At 36.2% G+C, this 23,624-nt stretch overlaps 1 protein-coding gene across 18 annotated transcripts in view; it reads right to left on the reverse strand.

The window, feature by feature from the left end:
* The window catches only part of CCDC148 (coiled-coil domain containing 148), a 297,116-nt gene that overhangs the window by 201,797 nt on the left and 71,695 nt on the right, over nucleotides 1–23,624 (reverse strand). For 5 of the 18 annotated variants that reach the window (XM_086354468.1, XM_086354502.1, XM_086354548.1 and 2 more), the window contains exons 2-3: nucleotides 8,765–8,827; nucleotides 7,262–7,383 (exon numbers count right to left, since the gene is read on the reverse strand). The exons of 2 other annotated variants lie outside the window; for them this stretch is intronic. In XM_086354468.1, coding sequence (XP_086210594.1) covers nucleotides 7,262–7,383; nucleotides 8,765–8,825 — 183 coding nt within the window. In that variant the 5' untranslated portion in view covers nucleotides 8,826–8,827. Of the gene's footprint in view, nucleotides 1–7,261; nucleotides 7,384–8,764; nucleotides 8,828–9,180; nucleotides 9,301–23,624 lie in introns of those variants that run through there. 11 more of the 18 variants (XM_086354531.1, XM_086354450.1, XM_086354558.1 and 8 more) reach the window with 3 other exon arrangements.

Below are 23,624 nucleotides of genomic sequence, written 5' to 3' on the forward strand. Positions count from 1 at the left end.
TTTTCCACACATACAATAAATAACATCTTATTCATCCAACTCAAGAAAAATTTGCATGAATATTCTATATATTTTCTTGCCTTTTTACACATCTTCCCTGCCAAGCATCATAATATCATTATTCTCATTTTACAGATGAGGACACTGAAGTTCAGATAGATTAAAAAACTTGGTCAAGACCATCAAGGTTGTAAATATCAGAATCACATAGAACCTTGGTATTCAGATTGGTTTTATGTAATCCTTCAGCACAGGATGGGAAAAAAAAAATCATTGGATAAGTTATTAGGAGGACTGGCCTTAGTTTCAGCATCTACTAGAAATATGACCTTGAATTATATGTACAATTTTAATCTTTTGACTCCATGACTTTGTAAATAGTTTTTTAAAACTTCAGGCAAATCTTTATTTGAAGGTATTAAACAAGGAAATAGTGAAAAAGAGCACTGAAACCCAAATTTTCAAATCAATTTAATTTTTCCCAAATTTTATGACTTTTCAAAAACAATGTGCATAATTCATGCTTTGGGGTTTCTGCTAATAAGCTATGTCAAGCTTGGGTCTGTTTGCCTTAAGATCCATTCTTGGCCAGCTCCCTCATCTGCTTCCCATCAGAGAGCAGCCTGTGTTTCTCAGACACCCCTGAAACTGCCTTCCAGCTGGGTTCAGCCAAAGGGAGACACTGGTGGTGGGTGATTGGAGGGAGGGAGGAAAGGCAAGCCAAAGGATTATTCACTCCTCTCTGCTCTCAGAGGGGTCTCCACAAGCATCTGCATCTTCTCCATTGCACCAACATTTCCTGACAGTTCTACCCTGGTTCCAGCTATCTCTGGGTAACCTCAGCCTATGGGGTGTGCTACAACCTTGCTTTTGCTAAATGTCCCTCCAACCCAGGCAAGATAATGACTTTCTTCTGTTGTAATCCCTATGTTGGTTCACAGCCCTCTGGCTTCTCAGCTCCATCACCTGTGTAACTATTTCCTGCATTAACAACCCCTCTATTCTAAATCCTTGAGTATTTGTCTGTTTCTTGGTTAGACTCTGACTGACACTGAACTTGTGTATTTATATATGCTGAACTTGTATATTTCATATCAGTACTTTAAAACATCTATAAAAGTGCTAATCTCAAATCAGAAACTCAATGAAATATGCATATTTTATATTTTCACTGCTACTAGAATACTCAGTATTCTGAAAGTTTTAAGAGATCAATACTGAAGATATAAAAACTTCAGAAGAGAAACTCTAAAAAGACTGTATAATGCATGCTATTTCTAGCTGTCATTCACTGATTACTGTAACCTTGAGTTTATCTTTCTGCTGTTCTGGTTACTGATTCAAAATTAGGAGTATAAGAAAATAAAATAACCCAAGCATCACTTAAAAAAACACAAAGTCAAATCTTAAGAGTGTTACAATTATGAAATTTTGGAGAAAAGTATATTTAAATCAGAACAGGTCATTGCAGAAAAACATATAGCCATCTCTATTTCACTGAAAAAATAAAAGTGCATATGTAGTGTTTCTGAATTCAGACACTCTTGTGTTTGCTTGAAGAATGCCTAAAACTCATTCCAACTTTTGCCGTCTATAGTCTCTGGAGTTTGTTGCATCAGGCAAAACTTTTAAAATTAGATTTCTTTGACATATTTGGTCCATATTGTTAAAAAAAATTAAAACACATTGGTGAAAGATGAAGACAGATTTTTATAGCTTAAAAAAAAATCAATGCTGCTGCCTGTGGAAACCAGGGAAAGACCAATTAGGTAGACTATAAAAGTCAAAACAAAGCTACTATTTTTCACTAGACACTTCCAATATTTTGCAGAACATCCTGATTTCTTTGTAAATTCACTCACTGACTCTCCTTCTATCCTCAGGCCAAAACCTTTTTTTAAAAAAAGAAAAGTTTTTTTAAAAATAAAAAGATTTAATGTTGTATCTTTTTATCAGTAATTTCTAGATGATTCCAATTCAGTTTGCTGAGCAACAAGCCATCTGAAGTCAATTTTTAAGGTAGATGATTATTTAGGCAGAATGCTGATGAATTAAAAATTATAAAAGTCATACATTCATTAAAAACATCAGAAAGTAGATGTTTTATTTGTAGTTTACTATGATGAGCCAAGATAATAAAACCCTAAATGCTGCTGCTAAATCACTTCAGTCGTGTCCAACCCTGTGTGACCCCATAGATGGCAGCCCACCAGGCTCCTCTGCCCCTGGGATTCTCCAGGCAAGAGTACTGGAGTGGGTTGCCATTTTCTTCTCCAATGCATGCATGCATGCTAAGTCACTTCAGTCATGTCTGACCCTGCGACCCCATGGACAGCAGCCCACCAGGCTCCTCTGTCCACAGGATTCTCCAGGCAGGAGTACTGGAGGGGGTTGCCATTTCCATCTCCCAAAACCCTAAATAAGCACCCTAAAAGTCCTATGGGCCACATAACCCATCTTTAGATAGAAGCAGCAGTAATTTGTAGACAATTTAAGTGCTGGTTGCATATGCCTGTGCCAAAATTCACTGACATGTACACTTTAGATTTGTGTACTTCACTATATGTGAGTTATAACTCAATGAAAACTGTCAAAATTAAAAATTACACTAAGATGTCATTCCTCATCTAACATCAAATTGGCAAAAATTCAAATGTTCAACAAAACACTATGATGTGAGGCTATGGGAAAACATGCTCTCTCTTACATTGCAAATGGGAATGCAAACTGGTGCAAACTCCCATGGAAGGGAATTTGGAGTTTCATATGGATTTATCCTTTGACCTAGTGCCTGGAAAATCCCACGGCGGAGGAGCCTGGTAGGCTGCAGTCCATGGGGTCTCTAGGAGTCGGACACGACTGAGGGACTTCACTTTCACTTTTCACTTGCATACATTGGAGAAGGAAATGGCAACCCACTCCAGTATTCTTGCCTGGAGAATCCCAGGGACGGGGGAGCCTAGTGGGCAGCCGTCTATGGGGTCCCACGGAGTCGGACACGACTGAAGCGATTTAGCAGCAGCAGCAGCAGCAGCAATCATACCTATACTAATCTACCTGAAAACTATATTGGCCAAAGTGTAAAAAGATAAATAAACTAATCTATCCACTGCAGCACTGTTTGTAATGAAAAAAGACAAGCACAGAGATTCTGTCAATGTGTTCTTACCAAAATAAATTGAATTTGAATCTGATCGAGTCTCTGCAAATAACTACCAATTACTGGAAATACAAGAGATAGGAAAACATATTTAATGACACCACCAGGATATAATCAGCAAAATCCAGGCTATAAGAAACTATAAAGAACAAATACTATAATTTTTTCAAAAAATAAATTATAAGAATATAAGAGGATGGAGGAGGAAACCTTAAAAAAGTAAATATCAAATATAATATATGGATATTATTTAGATGCTAACTTGAAAAAATTTGAAAAAATTGGAGACAATCAGGGAGATTTAACATCGATTATTTGAAATTATTAAGAAATCATTAACATTTTAATAGTAATGGTATTATAGGGTTTGGGGTTTTATAGCCCTAATCTTTTAAAGATACATAGTGAAATAATTATGGTGAATATTATAATATCTGAGATTTGATTAGAAATAATCTGTTATAGAGGGAAATTGTAGGTGAGAGTAGAGAGGAAACAATGGTCAAGAGTTGTTAATAGTTGAAGGTGGATAATATCATGTGGAGATTAATAACTCCATTCACTCTAATGTTGCAATTGTCCATATTGTAATGTATTTTACAATTGTAATTGTATTCTTGCAGTTGTCCATATTGTAATGTTTTTAAAAACAAGAAATAGTAGGTGGATTACTTGAGCTAGACAAGAAGAAATATTAATTCTTGCTAAGCAAAGAAATTCAAATAAAAATAATTGGAAATATCTCTTTTGTACTTAAATTGGGAATGAAGAGTTAACATTTAATTTACCAAAAATTGGTCTTGATTTTCTGCCCACCTTTACTCTTTGGCTTCAGGTCCAATCTCAGCCTTTGAAAGACTAGATCACTCAATGTGAGCATTAGCATCTTATCTAGCATACCATAACTTGTGCATGATCAATAACATAGCAATTATATAGGTCACTATCACATCAAATCAGTATAATAATATCAGCAAAACAAATCAGGGAAGTCTCCTGAATTTATTGTTAGTTAAAAATACTTATTGTTAACCGCTTTTAAAATATAGGTAAGCATTCTAGACATAAGTTGAAGTAAAAATCTTATGTGCTTTAAATGTTAACATTCTATCATTCAGGTTAAGTATGTCTACATTCAATATTGCCACAGTAAAGTGCTGTAGTAACTAACAATGATTGTTGAAGCTGTTAATTTCATGTGCAAAGAATGAGCACATTTAATTAGTAAAATAAATTGAGAATTGACTGATAATTAATATAAATATTAAGACAGAATGTGTTAACTATTTAACACTAAGAATAAAATATAATTTCTTAGCCAACATATTTTACAAAAAGTTAAACCACAATATAAGAAAGGATAACAGAGACAGTATTATCATAATTCTAGTTGGTGTAGGCTGTTTGATATATTAGCATTCATAACATTAAACAAAATAAATCTTAATAATTGTATCTAATTTTCCATTATCTAACTCCATCTAAGCCATGAGTCTTTCAAGAAAAAGTCCTATTTGGGAATTCTTCACATCTTAGAAGAATAAATTAAAAGCAAAATGTCAGCTTGGTATCTCTAAATTAAATGAGAAGGGAAGGATCCAAAAATCATGAAAACAACATTCCCAATACATCTTCCTTATAAAATAAAATAAAAAGTGAAATTTGTAGAAAGGAAAGAAGACTGTTAGAAAATGCTGAGCTATGTAGGACACATTTTGTTCTCACTGACCAAAATTCAAAACAATAGATTTTACAAAAATGCTTTAAATGGATAATTCTTTATTATTATGAATCTATGGATACCAAAAATGAAAGCAAAAAGCTTGCCAAAATGATTGCTACAGATATTTTCAGTACTGAACCATATTTGGTAGTTTAAAGCAAGAGATTTCTTTGATATCTGCCAAGTTATGAATCCTGGATAACAAGTTTTTTCTAGAAAATATGTAACTAAAAAGCGTCTTCGTAAATTATATTCTGTGAACAAAAAGGTACTTGATATTATTTAAAATATTGTTTGTATATGGTTATTTGTTTAATCTCACAAATGAATAACACAATAACCAGAGAAGCAGCCTAGTTAGTTGACAGTGTTAGGAAATTATTATCCCTGCACTTAATGCCAAACTTTAAAAATCACCTTAATAATTTAAAATTTGATAGCAATTCTATCCTCAAAGAGAAATTCACTTTGACCAAATATTGATTTTTAACATTCAGTGATTCCCCATTCAAAGATGGGAAATCATCCAAAATATGTATCTGGTTTTACACAGACATTCTTCAAGCAGATGGTCAGCACCCCTAACCCTTGCAATGCTCCAGAGTCAACTGTACATTTCCCAATACTGAAAAAGGCATAGATAAAATGTTTGTGGTGACATATTTGTTACAACAGTACTTTGGGAGAGAACTAAAACAATTCATACTTTTTTGGCCCAGACATCCCAGTCATGGGAATTTACCCACATAAGGTGTCTATTCATAAAGATATTTATGGAAATATGATTTTCAATATCAAAAATGGGATACAAGCTAAATATCTAATAATTGGGATGTGATAAAGTAAGCATCTTTTTCTACTTGAAGTAGTTATCATTACTGTTTTTTTGGCTAATTCTTATTGTCCTTGAGATCCCAATTCAATGTCACTTTCTTAGAAAAGCCTTCCTTTCCACCCAATTAGTATCAAGTTCTGTTATTGTACATTAGACTTTTTTTTTTTGGTGGGGGGTGGATTTAGTTTATACTTAGTGTGGGCTTCTAGGTGACACTAGCGGTAAAGAACCCGCCTGCCAGTGCAGGAGACTTAAGAGACCCAGGTTTGATCCCCTGGTCAGGAAGGTCCTCTGGAGGAGGGCATGGCAACCCACTCCAGTATTCTAGCCGGGAGAATCCCATGGACAGAGGGATCTGGCAGGCTACAGTTCATAGGGTCATAAAGTGTCAGACATGACTGAAGCAACTTAGCATATATGCACGCACATTCTTAGTACTACTAATTTCATTTCAGGGCTTATTTCATAAACACTAGCTTCTATTCTTCCTCTCTCCTGAAAATATTACACCCCATGAAGGTAGGTGTTGTATTTTGCTCACCACTGTACATTCAAGGCACATAATAAATATTTATTATATGTATGAATGTGTACAATGGTATATATACAATGGATTAGCACAGAAGTCAGACATATGAAAATGGCTTATTAGGATGATAGTCATATAAGAGATCTTCCCATAAATTTTCTTTGAATGTCCTGATAATATTAAATTATTTTAAAGTTGTATCTGAAACAGATAATGCCCAACATTTTAAGTGGTCTCCATAGTTTGAGGGGACATAAATATGGTAATTTCTCCAGAATAGGGTAACAAATGTGCCTTGAAATCATGACAGTTGCCTTTTTAAAAAGATATTAACAATAAAAAGCAATGCAAAGCTAATATAGCACAAAATATTAAATACACATAAAAGTTTGTAAATTGCTTAGTTTGTTGCTTTGCCAAACCAGATTTTTGGATGCAACTAAGCAATGGAAATGCTATTTATAAAGTATTCTATTATTTGAATAAGAAGAAAATATATTGCATGAGCAATCCTAAACTCATCCATGATTCTAAAATATTGTGCACAATCACTTGGAACATTAACCTCTTTCAAATCTAGTTGAGGTTCACTTTTCTTAGATCAAGGCAAAAAGAGAATTGTAGAAAAGAGACACCTAGGGGCATAATTTGTGCTGCAGAAGGAGCTGTAAATTAGATGATAAGCCACGGCTAGCACTTTTTGCATTTTTAATTTTTTTAGACTGTGTTAGAAATTGTTGAAAACTAATGAAATAGCTCTTTCTGAAAATAAAGTTGAATTCAGGCTTCATGGGATTGTTACGAACAGTAAATGAGTCATGCATGTAAAGTACAGAGCACAATGTCTGAGAGTATCCAATAAATGTTCCCATTCACTATAACCAATAGTTGGAAGATTCTAAAAACTACTTAGAATGTTATTTATTTTCACATTTCATTGTAAATATCATTTTACTTCCTAGCAATTCAATTTTCCAAAACTATTAATAGAAAACACACATACACGAATCTAACCTTTAGCTCTGTAGAGGCAGAAGCTAACTTTTTTGCTTCAGTTAATGCATGCAATTGTTGGTAGTCTACTGGTTTATACTTGGTGCTTCTGATTTCATTTTTCATATGAAATATCAGATTATCTGTTTTTCATCAAAAACAGAAAATGACAAAGAAACAATGCTATATTATTGGAAGTCAAGATAGAGTTTTGGCAACATGTTGACTATTGGTCTTATTTTTAAACATTTTAAAGCAAATATAAGAAGTAACATGTTACAATATTCATAGTATATTTAAATTCTATTTCTGGAAATTTAAAAAATATTACCACTATATTCCTCAAATAAAATTACTTCTAAAAGAAGATAAAAGGAATACTTTCATTTTTTAATATATTGAGAATTTTAGAAAATTATACTGTCAAGATACAATGTGTGATCATTCTTTTTATTTAAAATGTGTTAGTTATTAACTGTGAATATTTAAGTATCACATTCATATGAATCAAATTAAGTAAATAGAACTTTTAAAGTCATAGTTGCATTTTTAACCTAGAAAAATTGACTCAGTTAAATACAAAAGAGGTTGAAACTGATAGCTAAGAAATTTAATAGGCCAGATAAGACAAAAAATGATATAAAATGTGTGGGCAGGCATTCTCCATCCAACTATATAAAATGTCCTAGTTTAGCTTGATATTAACTATTTTGATAAAATAAAATATAGGTAGAGGATAGTCAAGGCTATGGTTTTTCCAGTGGTCATGTATGGATGTGAGAGTTGGACTATAAAGCTGAGGGCCGAAGAATTGATGCTTTTGAACTGTGGTGTTGCAGAAGACTCTTGAGAGTCCCTTGGACTGCAAGGAGATCCAACCAGTCCATCCTAAAGGAGATCAGTTCTGGGTGTTCATTGGAAGGACTGATGTTGAAGCTGAAACTCCAATACTTTGGCCAGCTGATGCAAAGAGCTGACTCATTGGAAAAGACCCTGATGCTGGGAAAGATTGAGGGCAGGAGAAAGGGACGACAGAAGATGAGCTGGTTGGATGGCATCACCGACTCAACGGACATGAGTTTGGGTAAACTCTGGGAGTTGGTGATGGACAGGGAGGCCTGGCATGCTGCAGTTCATGGGGTCACAAAGAGTTGGACACGACTGAGCAACTGAACTGAATGAACTGAACTCCAAGGCAAAGAAACATGAAGTACAAAAATTTGAGTAATTCAAGCATCATTACCTCAATGATGTGAAAAATTCACCTGTGCAATGTAAGGCAACTAAAATTTATTAAGTATATCATGGGTCACATGATGGGAAGAAGGCTCCAAATGACTTAAGGACAAGCACAGTGAAGGAAAGAATGATTAGTCTGATTATTGTGAGGAAACCAAAGAAATTTTCACTATGACCAAAAAAATGAACCTTCCATTATTAAAATTTTGCGAATCAACGTTCTAGTTTTATATCACCCATAATCTACCATAAACCATAAAATAAGCTTAGAAGTAGGAAAAATACCTGAGCTATCATTTTTCTGAATTGTCATGAATAGTTGGTCTCTTTTATTCATGTTTTCCATACCTGTCAAGGAAACAAAAGAGAGCTAAAATTTTACAATGTTATTTTAAAACCTGTTTTAAAGAAATGTTCACTGTAGTGATTGTTGAAATCAAGTTCCAGGACTGGGTGCCATAACTCTTTGTATTTTATTAAAATTTGTTTCTCTTTGCTCCTAGAAGCCTCCTTCCACTAGTTTTTTCTCTTTGTGCTTTTCCTGGTCTTGGTTTTTCTTCTTCCAATCTCTTACCTCTGTCAGATTGTCCCAGAGACTGGTAAATATTTCACGATTTAAAAATTGTGTGTTTTATCTTGAGTTCTCAGAAGGAAAGAAAGTACATAAATTACAAAATAAAGCAGCTAGACAAATTACTTACTACTTCTCTTTAGCAACACAGCTCCTTTGGAGGACATGGGGATGTGTCATCCACTTCTAGAGAGCACTTGATGCTTAGCTGTCACCTCCTCCAGGGTTGGACTCAGCTGCAGACAAAGGCCTGGCCAAGAAACACATCATTCCTGGAGCAACCCATGCCAAAGACAGAGTGAGGCAAGGAGGTAAGGCAAGCCCAACAGTTTGGGCTTAATGAAGGTCACTCTGATGGGTAATATTAGCTCCAGGGTCCTCTTTGGGGTTGACCCAGACTTTGCTGAACCTGCATTAGAACTTTTTCTTTTGCCCAAGCTTGCTTCCTCCTTTCTTTCACAGGTATGCATCCCTGATAAATATCTAGCACTCCAAATTCTGTTTCTCCTTCCTAAGAACCCAACCTGCGATAGCACTGAACTGAAACAACATCTTTTTACGGCACATCCAGGGCAAAAGACTAGTCAAGTTGTTCCTCAAAAGACAGTACACATTTTTCATACATTTTTGTTCACTATCTACTAGGTTGAATTACCCATGTCTAGTTGTCTTTGCAGTAATGTAAATCTTCTTAAATGGAAGAAAAATTAGCAAAAATCCATAGTTTTAGAAACTCTGCCAAGTTACCAAGAATCATGATGATTGCTTAACAGTTTTAGGGGTAAGCCTCAATGTGTAATTTCTTTAGGGTCTCTGTTAAAGAATTTTTCTTAAGTCTCTCACAAATTGACAACCCTCCCTACTGACTGGTTTTTACTCACACCCATATCCTATCAATTAAGAGTCTTCCTCGTTCTGAAAGATTTTGCACATCCAATCTGTCCACCTGTACTATCTCAGGCACCCATCACCTAGATGACAGCAGCATCGCACTTTATACCCTTACAGTGCATCCTCCACACAGCAGCCCCAGTAACCTTTTAAACACTCTAATCTTACCTTGCTTGAACCTCTTCAATGGTACCTATACCCTTTGAAATAGTATCCCAACTTCTTTAAATGATCTATAAGGTCCTGCATAATCTTACCCTTGGTCACCTCTCTACCCACATTTCAATCACACCAGTCATTCTGTGTCTCAGACCTACCAAGTTCATTCTGCTTCAAGGTCATCCCACTTGTGGTTCTCTCTTTCTTAAAGACATTTCCTTCTTCTTTTTGCCTGGTTGGTTCCTTCCCAACCTTCAGCTTGACCAGCATGTCACCTCTTCAGAGAGATCCTACCAGATTTTTCCATCTAAATAAGGGAGGACCCTTGTTTCTCTCTCATTCGATTCTCTTCGTTTCCATGATAATTTGTATTAGTCTTCACATTTTCATGGTTACTGATCTGATATCTGTCTCCCTCCATGCTTGTCATATTTCTGATTGCATCCCCAGTCGCTGGCACAGAGTAGTAAGTGCTCAATAAATATTATTTGTGGAAATGAATAAAAGGTAGTTGGTGGTAGCTAGATATTTTCTATCTCCTCAAAAGAACTGAAACAACAATTCCTAAATTCACACTGTAGCCTCACTCTCCTAACAATAACCTTGCAATTTTTAAAAAGCTGCTTTGATGTATAGCCAACAGAGAAGAATGACAAGCTTAAATACCCTCAGGGCCATCCAGTAAGTTAAATGAGAGAAGTGGCAAAATATACAACCATAAGGAGTGCAGAAAACATGGAAAATTGAAAAGTATTCCATGCCCAAAGATAATCAAATATACATTTTTTTCTTTTCCTAAAAACAAGTATTAGACAAACAAAGCAAACTCGGAAACAAATTTGTTCTTTTATTCAGCAGCCAGTTTCTGAGCTCTGGTCTACTCCTTTTCACATCTAGTTTTCATTTCATTCTCCCATGTATAACTGAACAATCTAAGTTTGCATCTCCATCCAAGAAAGACCTCACCAGTTCTCTGACTGGTTTTAGTTTTTCCTCCTTGGAGAGTTGAGCACTCCCCAAGGATTTAGGATTGATTTCCCTGGGCTTAAGATGATAAGACTGAGGCTCTAAAATAAGATGGGGTTTTGCAGCTTTTGTTTCAGTTACCTTGCATGCATGCTCAGTCGCTTTAGTCATGTCTGACTCTTTGCAACCCTATGGACCGTAGCCCACCAGGCTCTTCTGTCCATGGGATTCTCCAGGCAAGGATACTGGAGTAGGTCATGCCCTTCTCCAGTTCAGCTATGTTGGTCTACCCCTATTTAATTTGTTCCTCCTGGTTTTCAGAGAAACATCATGAAAGCCACACCATGTTTCTCACCATTTCTACATAAGGAAGCAGAATTTGCCACCCCAAAATATGTCTCCTTAGAATAGTATTTTAAACTGGTCGTTTTCTAGGAAACAGCAGACATGGAAAACACTCTAGGGGCCCACATTAAAGTTTTTTAATGATATGACCATTTGGCTGCTATATTTGTTCTTTCACTTGGAACAGAAGGTATCATTAATCATATAGAGGCATTAACAAAATTTATGTAGCAGCTTCAAATAATAACAATCAGGCCAATAGCTTGCTCAGGTTGAAGTCTCTGTGATTAAATTGGGGTCCTACAGAATTCAATGCATGGCCCTCAGGAGTCTAACTGCTTCCCAGTGAGAAACCTGAACTATAATACACACTGAGTTAATGAGTTTTGGCTTTTTATATGAAGTGTCTTCTGATGTAATTCGTCTTAACACACATACGTGAAGAATCAAATTTCTGCTCTGAATGATCCTCTTCCTAGTTTAGGAAAAATACTAGGAAAATAGTTTGGTTTAGGAAAATCTTGGCTTAAATCTTTACTAATGGCATTGTTACTCCAACAATTTTTATTACAATTTGTGTGAGTATGCCATTTTCACTTTATGCTTACTAGTGAATTTGTGAAAAATTCAAAGCGGCAACTTCAGCCCATAGTTTAAATGCTTTGGGTTGACTAATGGCTACTTGAACAGAATTTTCCATGTTAAATAATTTAGGAACACTTAGTTTTAGATATTATTCCATGTTCACATTATGTGACATTTTAGAAATTGCTTATAGTGTTGTCAAAATAAGTCTCTTAGATCTACCTGATTACTGAAAATATTTTAAAATAATATATTTTTATGAGAAATTTACTATTCTGTAGGAAGAACATGGAGAAGGCAATGGCACCCCACTCCAGTACTCTCGCCTGGAAAATCCCACGGATGGAGGAGCCTGGTAGGCTGCAGTCCATGGGGCTGCTGAGGGTCGGACATGACTGAGCGACTTCACTTTCACTTTTCACTTTCATGCATTGGAGAAGGAAATGGCAGCCCACTCCAGTGTTCCTGCCTGGAGAATCCCAGGGACGGGGGAGCCTGCTGGGCTGCCATCTATGGGGTTGCACAGAGTCGGACACGACTAAAGTGACTTAGCAGTAGGAAGAACATTTTGATATATAATATAATGATAGCCTTGTAGTAGCTAGAGGGCTGAAAAAACATTTTAATATAATGTTAATTTTATCAGATATGATACAGAATCTAAATCTAAAAAAAAAATTCACAACTTCAACTAGTCTCTACAGGGTAAGTGAACAATCTGGACTTCTCTAGAGATGAGAACCAAATAGCAAAGAGACCATTTGTACAATAAGGCAATCTTTCTACAGTGTTAAAATTTGTATTCTGTGACCAGGGATTGAACCTGGGCTCCCTGCATCGAGTGCCGTCTTAGCCACTGGACCACCAGGAAGGCCCCATATTCTCTTTTAAATTCTAAGCAGAATGGCACATATTACTTCTATAATGAAACATTATGTTTTGTAGTTGGTATAAGATAAAATTATTGTCCTAGAAAAACTAATGGAAACAAAGGGTAAATTATGAGAGCTAATAAAAATGATTATATAAAGTACTCAGTTACATTATAAATGTCTCAAAATTAGACATAATGGGAAAAGATCTCATTGAAAACAGCAACCACGGGAAGGAATTCCCTGGTGGTTCAGTGGTTCAGACTTCACCTTTCAATGCAGGGGTAAGAGTTAGTTAGATCCCTGATCAAGGAGCTAAGATCCCACATGCCTTGCCGCCAAAGACCAAAACATAAAACGGAAACAATATTGTAACAAATTCAATAAAGACTATTTCACTGTTCCATGTCCAAAAACAAAACAAAACAAAACAAAAAAATGGAAACAAAACAAACAACAAAAGAAGAGCAACCAAACAAAACAAAATATCCAGGTATAATCTGTACAAAAGTTTATAGAACTCATAAATTTGTAGAACTCATAAAAAACCACAACAAAATGTAGTACAGGAAATAAAGCTTGGATAGAGAGAAACAATGCTAATAATGTGTACCAAACATTTAATAGTGGCAATTTTGGGGTAGTAGGATTATATTTGATTTTGATTTTTTCTTTTTGCTTGAGCAGTTTCTAAATTTTTCTCTTTTTAACAGAAGAAAAACACATTTTAAAAAACACTAAGCAGGAACAAATATTTATTTCACTGTATTGGGGGAAATGCTACTGCATTTTCCACATTTCACCAATTTAAAAAGAAACAATTTCATGACACCAAGGAACCTTTAAAATGTGAACTTGACTATGGCAATGTAGTTTTCCACTCTAATACTGAATTGAATTATTTCTTACTAATCTTTTTTTATTAAAAGACATGATATATTAAGTACATTTGTAGAATTTCACAGAGCTTGAAAACATTAGCATTAAAATATTTACAAGGTCGTATTTTAATTCTCTATAAAGTGTTAGCCGCTCAGTCATGTCTGACTCTTTGCGACCTGATGGACTATATAGCCTGCAAGGCTCCTCTGTCCATGGGATTCTTCAGGTAAGAATACTAGAGTGGGTAGCCATTCCCTTCTCCAGGGGATCTTCCCACCCCAGGAATCGAACCCAGGTCTCCTGCATTGCAGGCAGATTCTTTACCGTCTAAGCCACTAGGGAAGCCTTAATTCTCTACAGGAAATAAATACATATATATTTTTTTAAATTATAAAAGTATTGGTTATATAGCATCAAACTGTATAGAAAACTATAGGGTGAATAGTTTCCAGCACTTATATTTAGCCCTAATAGTCATTTTTAATGTTTTCTTTTCTATTCTTTGAAAGACTTTATGTATATAGAAGTACACATCCAGTTTTACACAAATGCAAGCATGACATATATACAATTCAAAAGTTGCTTTTGTTTTTTCCTTCTTTTTTTTTTTAACTACACCACATAGCTTGTGGGATCTTAGCTTCCTGACCAGGAATTGAACTCGGGCCCTTGACAGTGAGAGCACAGATTTCTAACCACTGGATTGACAGGGAATTCCTACAAGTTGCTTTTCATTTTATAACCTGATTATATTTCTATATCATGTTATTTATGTGTCCATGTTTATATATATACTTATCTTTAATGGCTATTAAATGACATACTAGTATGTCATATATATGTTACTATCATCATTATTTATATTATATATATATATACATACAATCAACTAGTACAAGAATCCATGAAAGAAAATTTCAAAAAAATTCTGCCCTTTTACTGTAAAACCAGATCCATAATCAACGAAAATCTATAAAAATGTCTGCCCTTTTACAATTCTTATAAATTTGCTTATAAAGCAAATTCTATATGTAGTCAACCTTTAAGAATTTTGCTATTTTTAAGTCTCTAATAACTCAAAAAGGAGAGCTTAAATCAACCTCATTAATGAAAAGGATTCAAATGCAAACCTAATTATCTCAAATGCTTTTCCAGTAAAAGTCTGGGGAGCAGAGTCAAGCAGAAAAAAGTATTAACTACGGCAAGAAATCTAGAAATTTCTGAGGGACTTCAGATATCCACAGAGAGTGGAGGTAACTTAGTGGAGCCACTCATGCCCTTACTTCTGCTACATCCTTAGAGTATTTCAATCATTTTAAAAGCCAGGAGAAAAATGTATAAGCACCCAGTTTAAAGCAGCACATAGTTGGAAAAAAGAGGGGGCAAATTTGTGGGGGGGATGGATTTCCAGACACTGAGGTGGGGGGGGGGGCGTTAAATGAATTCATACAGCTTATGTCGATAGTCTCAGAAATCCGACCAGAAGTCGTGGCTGGTGTTTTCAAGTTTAGGCCAAATAACTGGGGAAATTAAGTAATTATTTATGAAGAAATACTATTTTGTCCCTGTTTTCTCCCATAGAAGATAACATTGATCTTCTGTTATGAAAAAACTCACCACCTGTCCTGCTTACTTGACTTGCCACTTTGGACCTGAAGACTTTGTTACCTTTCTTGGACACAATTTGGAAATCCACTTTCTTTTCCTGCATACCTGGGCTTGAAGTGAGAGGCTCATCTACTTCTTCCTGGCCCTCTTTACTCCTAACCTCTTCATCAGTAGAGGGGTTTCGTATAATTCACTCCCTGAAAATCATTTGTATAGATTTTTACAATATTCTTTATCTGTTCTCCTAGCCCCGGCTACTATCATACAAGTGCCTGAATGAGTGATGTCTCAAAAACCCGAGTATTTCTGTTTTCCCATTGCTTTCCAGACAAAGTTTCCAACTCTGCAGAGTTGACAAGAACCTCTTCCTTGACAAGAATACAGCTCTTGCCTACTTAGCCCCCTTTTTAGCCATCACCCCTTACACAATCTATACTCCAGCTTTCCCAAACCATTTGCAGATCCTTGAACACACAGACACACAGAGATCCCTGAACACACACACAATGCCTCCCAGAGATTTTCACATTCTAATCCACAAAAACCTGTGAATATGTTATGTTATACAGCACAGGAGAATTAAGTGCAGCTAATCAGCTGATTTTACCTATGGAGTGTACCTGGAATTACACAAGTGAGCCCAATATAATCACTAGGCTTCCTAGTAAGAGGAAGGCAGGAGAGTCACAGGGAAGGAGATGTGATGACAGAAGCTGAGGTCAAAGAGAAGATTTGAAGATGCTACCTGCTTGCTTTGAAGATGGAGAAATGGGACCATGAGCCAAGGAATGTAGGGCTATCACCTGAAGCTAGGATAGGCAAGGAAATACATTCAAATCTCCATAGAGCCTCCCAGAAGGCACATAAACCTACTGAAACCTGATTTCAACCCAGTGAGACTTTTTATGGACATCTGACAGACTTGTAAGACAAATTTGTATTAAGCTACTAATTTGTTATTTGTAATTTGTTATTTAGCAGTAGTAAACTGACAATTCTGCTGTTTCACACCTGCTGGCCTATGAAGGAAGGCCTTTCCTTTGTTGGCCAATACCTTATTTTTAAGTCTCATTTTAAGCATCCCACTGGATCTTTTCCTGATCCAGATTATGACTGTTTTTCTTTCTTGTGCTACTATTACTGTACTTTGTATACCTCCCTACTGATGCATTTATTCATTTCTTCAATGTTTCTTGAACATCTATCATATACTAAGGGGCTTCCCAGGTGGCTCAGTGGTAAAGAATCCACCTGTCCATGCCGGAGATGTGGGTTCGATCCCTGGGTCAGGAAGATCCCTTGGAGGAGGAAACGGTAACCCACTTCAGTATTCTTGCCTGGGAAATCCCATGGACAGAGGAGACTGGTGGGATACAGTCCACGGATCCCAAAGAGTTGGACACATCTTAGCAACTAATCAACAACAATGATCATATACTAATTAAGGGATATAGATTTATTCAGGCTCTGCAAAGACCTTCCCTGGCCATTCACTGTTTATGCCCTCAATCTAATTCTTTTCCTTCATTGTACTTCTCACTATATGGCATTATACTATGTATTTATCAATTTACTTATTTATTAATACTTATTGCTCACTTCTGCAACTAGGATGTATGCTCCATGAAAGCTAGGCCTTCGGCTGATCATCGCAGTCTCTCTAGTGTCTAAAATAGTGCCCGACATAACAGACACTCAGTATACATTTGCTGAAAAAGCATTGACTGATTATATTAGAGATCACAGTTCTGTTCCTAAAGCCTGGGAGTACTAGAGGCAAACATGTACTTTTCACCTCCTCTCTTCCAGTTTCTAAAAATCTAAGTATGAGGTGAAAATTATTATAAAGGACAAACTCCAGATGAAAATGGGCAGTGGAGGGAAGTGCATGTCGAGAAGTAAGGAAAGATAAACACTCCTGCATCATCCTGGTGAGCACGGACTGTAAATCCTTGTTAACTACAGTTGAAGGTGCCTCTTGACCAGATGTTCAGCTGCCAGTCACAGCACACAACCCCCCAGTGGACAGAAACCAGGAAAAGGTATCTGTTTATTAGTAATTTAAAGATGTCTATGCTATTTTACTTGTCCAAGACCTTGAGGGTAAGGACATACTTTGCATAGCATACTGGTCTTTCTTATCTCCAACATATACTGAGTGAAAAAAGCAAGTTGCACTATGATACATATTATATGATACCATTAAATAAACATGCACAGACACAAAGAATTGTATGTATCTCTCTATTTCTCCAAACAGGAAAAAAAAAAAAAAAGCCTACAGGTTATACAAATAGATCAAGCTGAAGAGGATACTGCAACTGGAGTTTTAGTTTCAAAGGGAACTTTAGCTTTATCTATAATAAAATTTTGGCTAAAATATTAAGGGCTTCCCTGATAGCTCACTTGGTAAAAAATCCGCCTGCAATGCAGGAGACCCCAGTTTGATTACTGGGTCAGGAAAATCTGCTGGAGGAAGGACAGGCTACCCACTCCAGTTTTCTTGGGCTTCCCTTGTGGTTCAGCTGGTAGAGAATCTGCCTGCAATGTGGGAGACCTGGGTTCGATCCTTGGGTTGGGAAGATCCCCTGGAGGAGAGAAAGGTTATCCACTCTAGTATTCTGGCCTGGAGAATTCCATGGACTGTATAGTCCATGGAGTCACAAAGAGTTGGACACAACTGAGTGACTTTCACTTTTCACAGGCTAAAATATAGACCTTTATTTTTCTTTTTAATAATGAGAATATATATATGTATATTTGTATAATTAAAAGTAATAAACACTACAAGATGTCTTTTTCCTAAATAATTATATTACCTATTATAGAATTAATACAATTATATTCAAGTTTATAAATGATTATCCAGTGGGTTCTGGTACTGAATGCCCCGTATACCAAACATACCCATCTTCGAGCCTGCCAAACTGGAACTAGTTCTGAGCACCTTGACCCTACCAGGTTGCAACAACCCTGTGAAATCCCTGAAATATCCAGTTAGCTTGATCTTTAATTTTGAATATAATTAAATAATTTTTGTACAAACTTGTTGTGCCTTGTACAAGAAATTTCTTCTGACATTTTTAACTAAATGAAACACAATACTTTTACTCTTGACTAATGGTCACAAATGCATTGCTCCTTTGCTGATTATAAGCTTGCTCATTAAAAGAGAAGTGCTAATGTCAAGGTTACAAGGAAGTTTACAGAGTTCAACAATTAAATGGAATTTTGATATGCTTTTCACTATTACTGCTGAGGAAATGTTATCATCTGGTATACAAAACTGTGGCAGACAGCCAGTTGACAGTATCCATTCTTCCCATTTTCCATCCTAAAAGAATCCAATTTTGTTCAGAGTTAAAACATTGCCCTTCCTTGATACCCCTGAGGATCCAAGTGACCATGTGACACAGTTCCAGTCAATGAACTGTAAGCTGGGAATCTGGGGACAAGACTTGCCTTTTCATATGGGCACTGCCCCTTCTTCACATCCTTCCTCTTTCATTCTTTCCTGGAATGTGGATGTGAAACTAGGTGTAGGGAGACCATCAAGATACACACTAACTATTGTAGAGAATAAAGCCAAAGGGACCCTGGGATCCTAATGACATCAAGTACTGCTGCGACAGCTGAGGACTACTTTTCTCTGGACTTGTTGTTATGAGAAGAATAAATTCCCAAGCTTCTGCCACCAGGTTCAATAACTTTCAGCCAAACACAATTCTGAGCTGATATAGGCTGGGATGATATGAAGCATCCAGGTGAGTTTGATGCTTCACCATATAAAGCAGTGCAAAAAATGCTTCTAGAAAAGTATCCATCAATATAGGCATAGGTTAAAAAATAGTTCAGTCATTGCTCTTCAATAGTAGCATGAGAAAATTATAGCTACCAAATTTCCTATTTTAAAACTCCAGTAGAGTTTTATTTGTAATTTCAACACAGCTCAGTGAGACTATAGGTAAAAAGATGTGTAGGTGGTTCTGGAAGGGGAAAGATAAAAATCCTTGGAAACTTAATTCCACTATCAAAAAGTAAAACAGAAGAATGTATCTGTGGGGTTTCAATACTTCTGAATAAATCACTTTTGCACAAATAATCGATTATGTGAGGAATTTTCCTTTTAAATGCTACACAAAAGTGTTGGATGTTTTTTTAGTTTTTAAAGAAAAATAGCAACCTACCACTTTTTAACAATACTCTAAAATGCTGTTAAACGACAGTATCTGAAACGTGATCACACTAATACATTTTGAATGAATGAAATAATAATAAGTAAGAAGTATTAACTCATTTTCCTGTTATTGCTAGTTAAAGAAAAGATATCCAGGCTAAGATGTGAAGAAACAAAGAGAAAGATTAAAGACATTACAGTAAAGTTTAGAGAGAGTAAAAAAAAAAGGAAAATCTGAGGGAAGAAAATTATGTTTACTTCCTATTTCCCCTTTCCAGTTCTCTCAAATTTGGGTCAACAAACAAAACAAAAAACATCTTCCCTCCCTAGAAAAGCAAACTCATATTTTAGTTCAGCTGCACTGAAGTGGTTACAAGTTTGACCACAGAGGAAGCAGGGCGCTGATTTTGAACCATCAAAGGTGGGCCCTAAGGTAGGTCTGGTTGGGATTTTCAGTGATAGGAGACCACCTAACTCAGGCTGAGCAGCTTACACTGAAGAAAATGGAGGGAACTGCTGATGTGGGAAGAGGGGCTGAAAGGGGAGAGTGTAGTGAAAGATGTCAAATAGCCTTTTCCGGTTTCAATTTATGTTTCAACTTAGTCCTTCACACAGAAAAGGAATGGAAAATTCTCTACTATTCTTTATTTCATGTTCTCTTTCCATGGGGACCCATATTATCTGCACAATGATTAGAAAGTCCTTATATGAAAAATCTCAAAAATATCCTATGAAAGCTAGAGAGGTAAAAAAAATAAATCAAAATAAAAAACATTTTTTTCCCTCAGAGAAAGAGGGAAGGAAGAGTTCTCTTTTTGCCTGTGGGGTCAGAGGTGGGAGGGGCTGAGAGAAACAAATAATCCTGTGATACAAGGACAAATAGTAAGAATTTGGTTGTACAGGATTTTCCCCTTGACTTTAAAAGTACTACCAAAATCAGTTCAGTTCAGTCGCTCAGTCATGTCCGACTCTTTGTGACCCCATGAATCACAGCACGCCAGGCCTCCCTGTCCATCACCAACTCCCAGAGTTCACCCAGACTCCCGTCCATCAAGTCAGTGATGCCATCCAGCCATCTCATCCTCTGTCGTCCCCTTCTCCTCCTGCCCACAATCCCTCCCAGCATCAGAGTCTTTTCCAATGAGTCAACTCTTCTCATGAGGTGGCCAAAGTACTGGAGTTTCAGCTTTAGCATCATTCCTTCCAAAGAAATCCCAGGGCTGATCTCCTTCAGAATGGACTGGTTGGATCTCCTTGCAGTCCAAGGGACTCTCAAGAGTCTTCTCTAACACCACAGTTCAAAAGCATCAATCCTTCGGTGCTTAGCCTTCTTCACAGTCCAACTCTCACATCCATACATGACCACAGAAAAAACCATAGCCTTGACTAGACGAACCTTTGTTGGCAAAGTAATGTCTCTGCTTTTGAATATGCTATCTAGGTTGGTCATAACTTTCCTTCCAAGGAGTAAGCGTCTTTTAATTTCATGGCTGCAGTCACCATCTGCAGTGATTTTGGAGCCCCCAAAAATAAAGTCTGACACTGTTTCCACTGTTTCCCCATCTATTTCCCATGAAGTGATGGGACCAGATGCCATGATCTTCGTTTTCTGACTGTTGAGCTTTAAGCCAACTTTTTCACTCTCCACTTTCACTTTCATCAAGAGGCTTTTGAGTTCCTCTTCACTTTCTGCCATAAGGGTGGTGTCATCTGCATATCTGAGGTTATTGATATTTCTCCCGGCAATCTTGATTCCAGCTTGTGTTTCTTCCAGTCCAGCGTTTCTCATGATGTACTCTGCATAGAAGTTAAATAAGCAGGGTGACAATACACAGCCTTGATGTACCCCTTTTCCTATTGGGAACCAAAATATGTTGGTTCAAAATATAACGATCAATAATATATGAAACAGTAACTAACATATGGCTACTATCTATCAGTGGCAATCAAAAATATAAGACATCTAAGATATTCATGCAATAGATTTTAAAAAGAGAATCCTAAAGAAAACACCATATTAGGCCAACAAAATAGGTTTGTTTAAAATATAATTGAAGTCAATCTCCATGTCTTCAAAACTAAGGCATACCTTAATTCCAGAGTAGTGTTGAGCTTTGGAGTAAGGCTAACAAAGATTAAATTCCACCTCCACTACTACAATATTGTGGGACTCTCAGCAAATTATTTAAACAGTAGAAAAGATGTAATATTGTAAGGATGTCAGCTCCTTCAAACTGATTTATACAATCCCAACTGAAATCCTAGATTTTTTGTGTGTATATGAGTTTGGCAAGCTGATTTAATAATATGTATAGAACTTCAAATACAAATAGCCAAGGGAATCTTAGAGAACAAAGCTGGACAAAGCTGGGGGATTTACAGCACCATATAATAATATTCATTATGAAGTTGCAGTAATTAAGACAGTGTATTATTGGAAAAAGGATGGATAAATAGAACAATGAACAGTAAGTATAGAGTCAAGAAACAGATCCACACATAGTCACCTGATTTATGGAAGAGGTGAGTCACACTGCTGTGAAATATGCAAAAAAGAGTCTTTAATAAATATTCCTGTGTCAATTGGTTGTCCATATGGAAAAAATGAATCTTGACCCCATACCTCCCAACATTCACAAAAATCAATTCCAGATGTATTAAAGATCTACATGTAATAGATAATAAATGAGGCTTTTAGAAGAACACATAGGCGAACATATTCATGACCTTGGAGTTGGCAAAGATTTTTTAAACAGTTCACCAAAAATGCTAATCATAAATGGAAAATGTATTAAGTTGGGAAATACTCAAATAAAGAACTTCTGTTCATCCAAATACACCACTCAGGGAGTTAAAAGACAACCCAAAGAGTAGGAAAATGTATTTGCAATACATATATTTAACAAAGATTGGAATCCAGAATACATATGTATTTTTAAAACACATAGAAGTAAATAAGGAAAAGGCAGACTACACAATAGAAACTGGGGCAGAAGGCCTGAATAGCCACTCCACAAAAACAAAATAAAACACGGAAGCTGATAACCAACAGGCCAATAAATATTTTAAAGAGCTGAACTTAATTCATTAGGAAAATCCAACTTAAAATCAAATTGCAGTACCTCTATAAACACAGTAGGGTGGCTGAAATGAAAAAGGCAGACAATACCAAATGCTGGTAAGAAGCTAGAACAACCAGAAAATTCATACACTGTAATAAGTGTGCAAATTGGTTCAATTGCTTTAGAGAACAGTGCAGTTATACAACCCAGCCAATCTCCTCCCACAGAAATGTGCACATACCGTCACAGGAAACATGTACAAGAATGTTCATAGCAGCACTGTTTCTCATAGCCCCAAATTAGAAACTACCTAAATGTCTATTAGTGGTTGAGTAAATGAATTGTGGGCTTTCTGTCTGGAACTGTCTTTCCTTGGTTTTCACTATCTTGACACTTTAGAAGATTACAGGCCAGTTATTTTGTCAAATGCCCTTCAATTTGGGTCTGATTATTTTCAAAATTAGACCCAGGCTATGCGTGTTTGGCAGGAATATCACAGAAATTATTTGTGTTCTTCTCATTGCATTCTATCATCTGATTTCCATGTGTCCATTACTGATGATGTTCACTTTGAACGCTTAATTAAGGTAGTATCTGTCAAGTTTCTCCTCTATAGAATTAATTTTTTTTGCAATTTGCAATTAGTATTTTGTGGAGAGTTACTTTGAAATGCTGTAAATACCATACTTCTCTTTAAACATTGATGTATATGTTAATTTGTCTATAGTATCTAATCGGCTTCCCTAGTGGCTCAGACAGTAAAGAATCTGCCTGCAATGTGGGAGACCTGGGTTTGATTACTGGGTTGGGAAGATCCCCTAAAGGAGGGCATGGCAATCCTCTTCAGTATTCTTACCTGGAGAATTCCATGGACAGAGGAGCCTGGCAGGCTATATAGTCCATGGAGTAACAAAGAGTCGGACATGACTGAGCAATTAACACTTTCATAGTATCTATCTAGATTCATTTTATTCAGTGGGTTACAATCTGTTATTATATTTATTTTGATACTCAAATTATCTCCACT

This window comes from Bos grunniens, chromosome 2 (assembly GCF_055505025.1).
Source record: "Bos grunniens cultivar Pamir isolate PY7600 chromosome 2, Bosgru_T2T1.0, whole genome shotgun sequence".
Classification (NCBI taxonomy): Eukaryota; Metazoa; Chordata; class Mammalia; order Artiodactyla; family Bovidae; genus Bos; species Bos grunniens.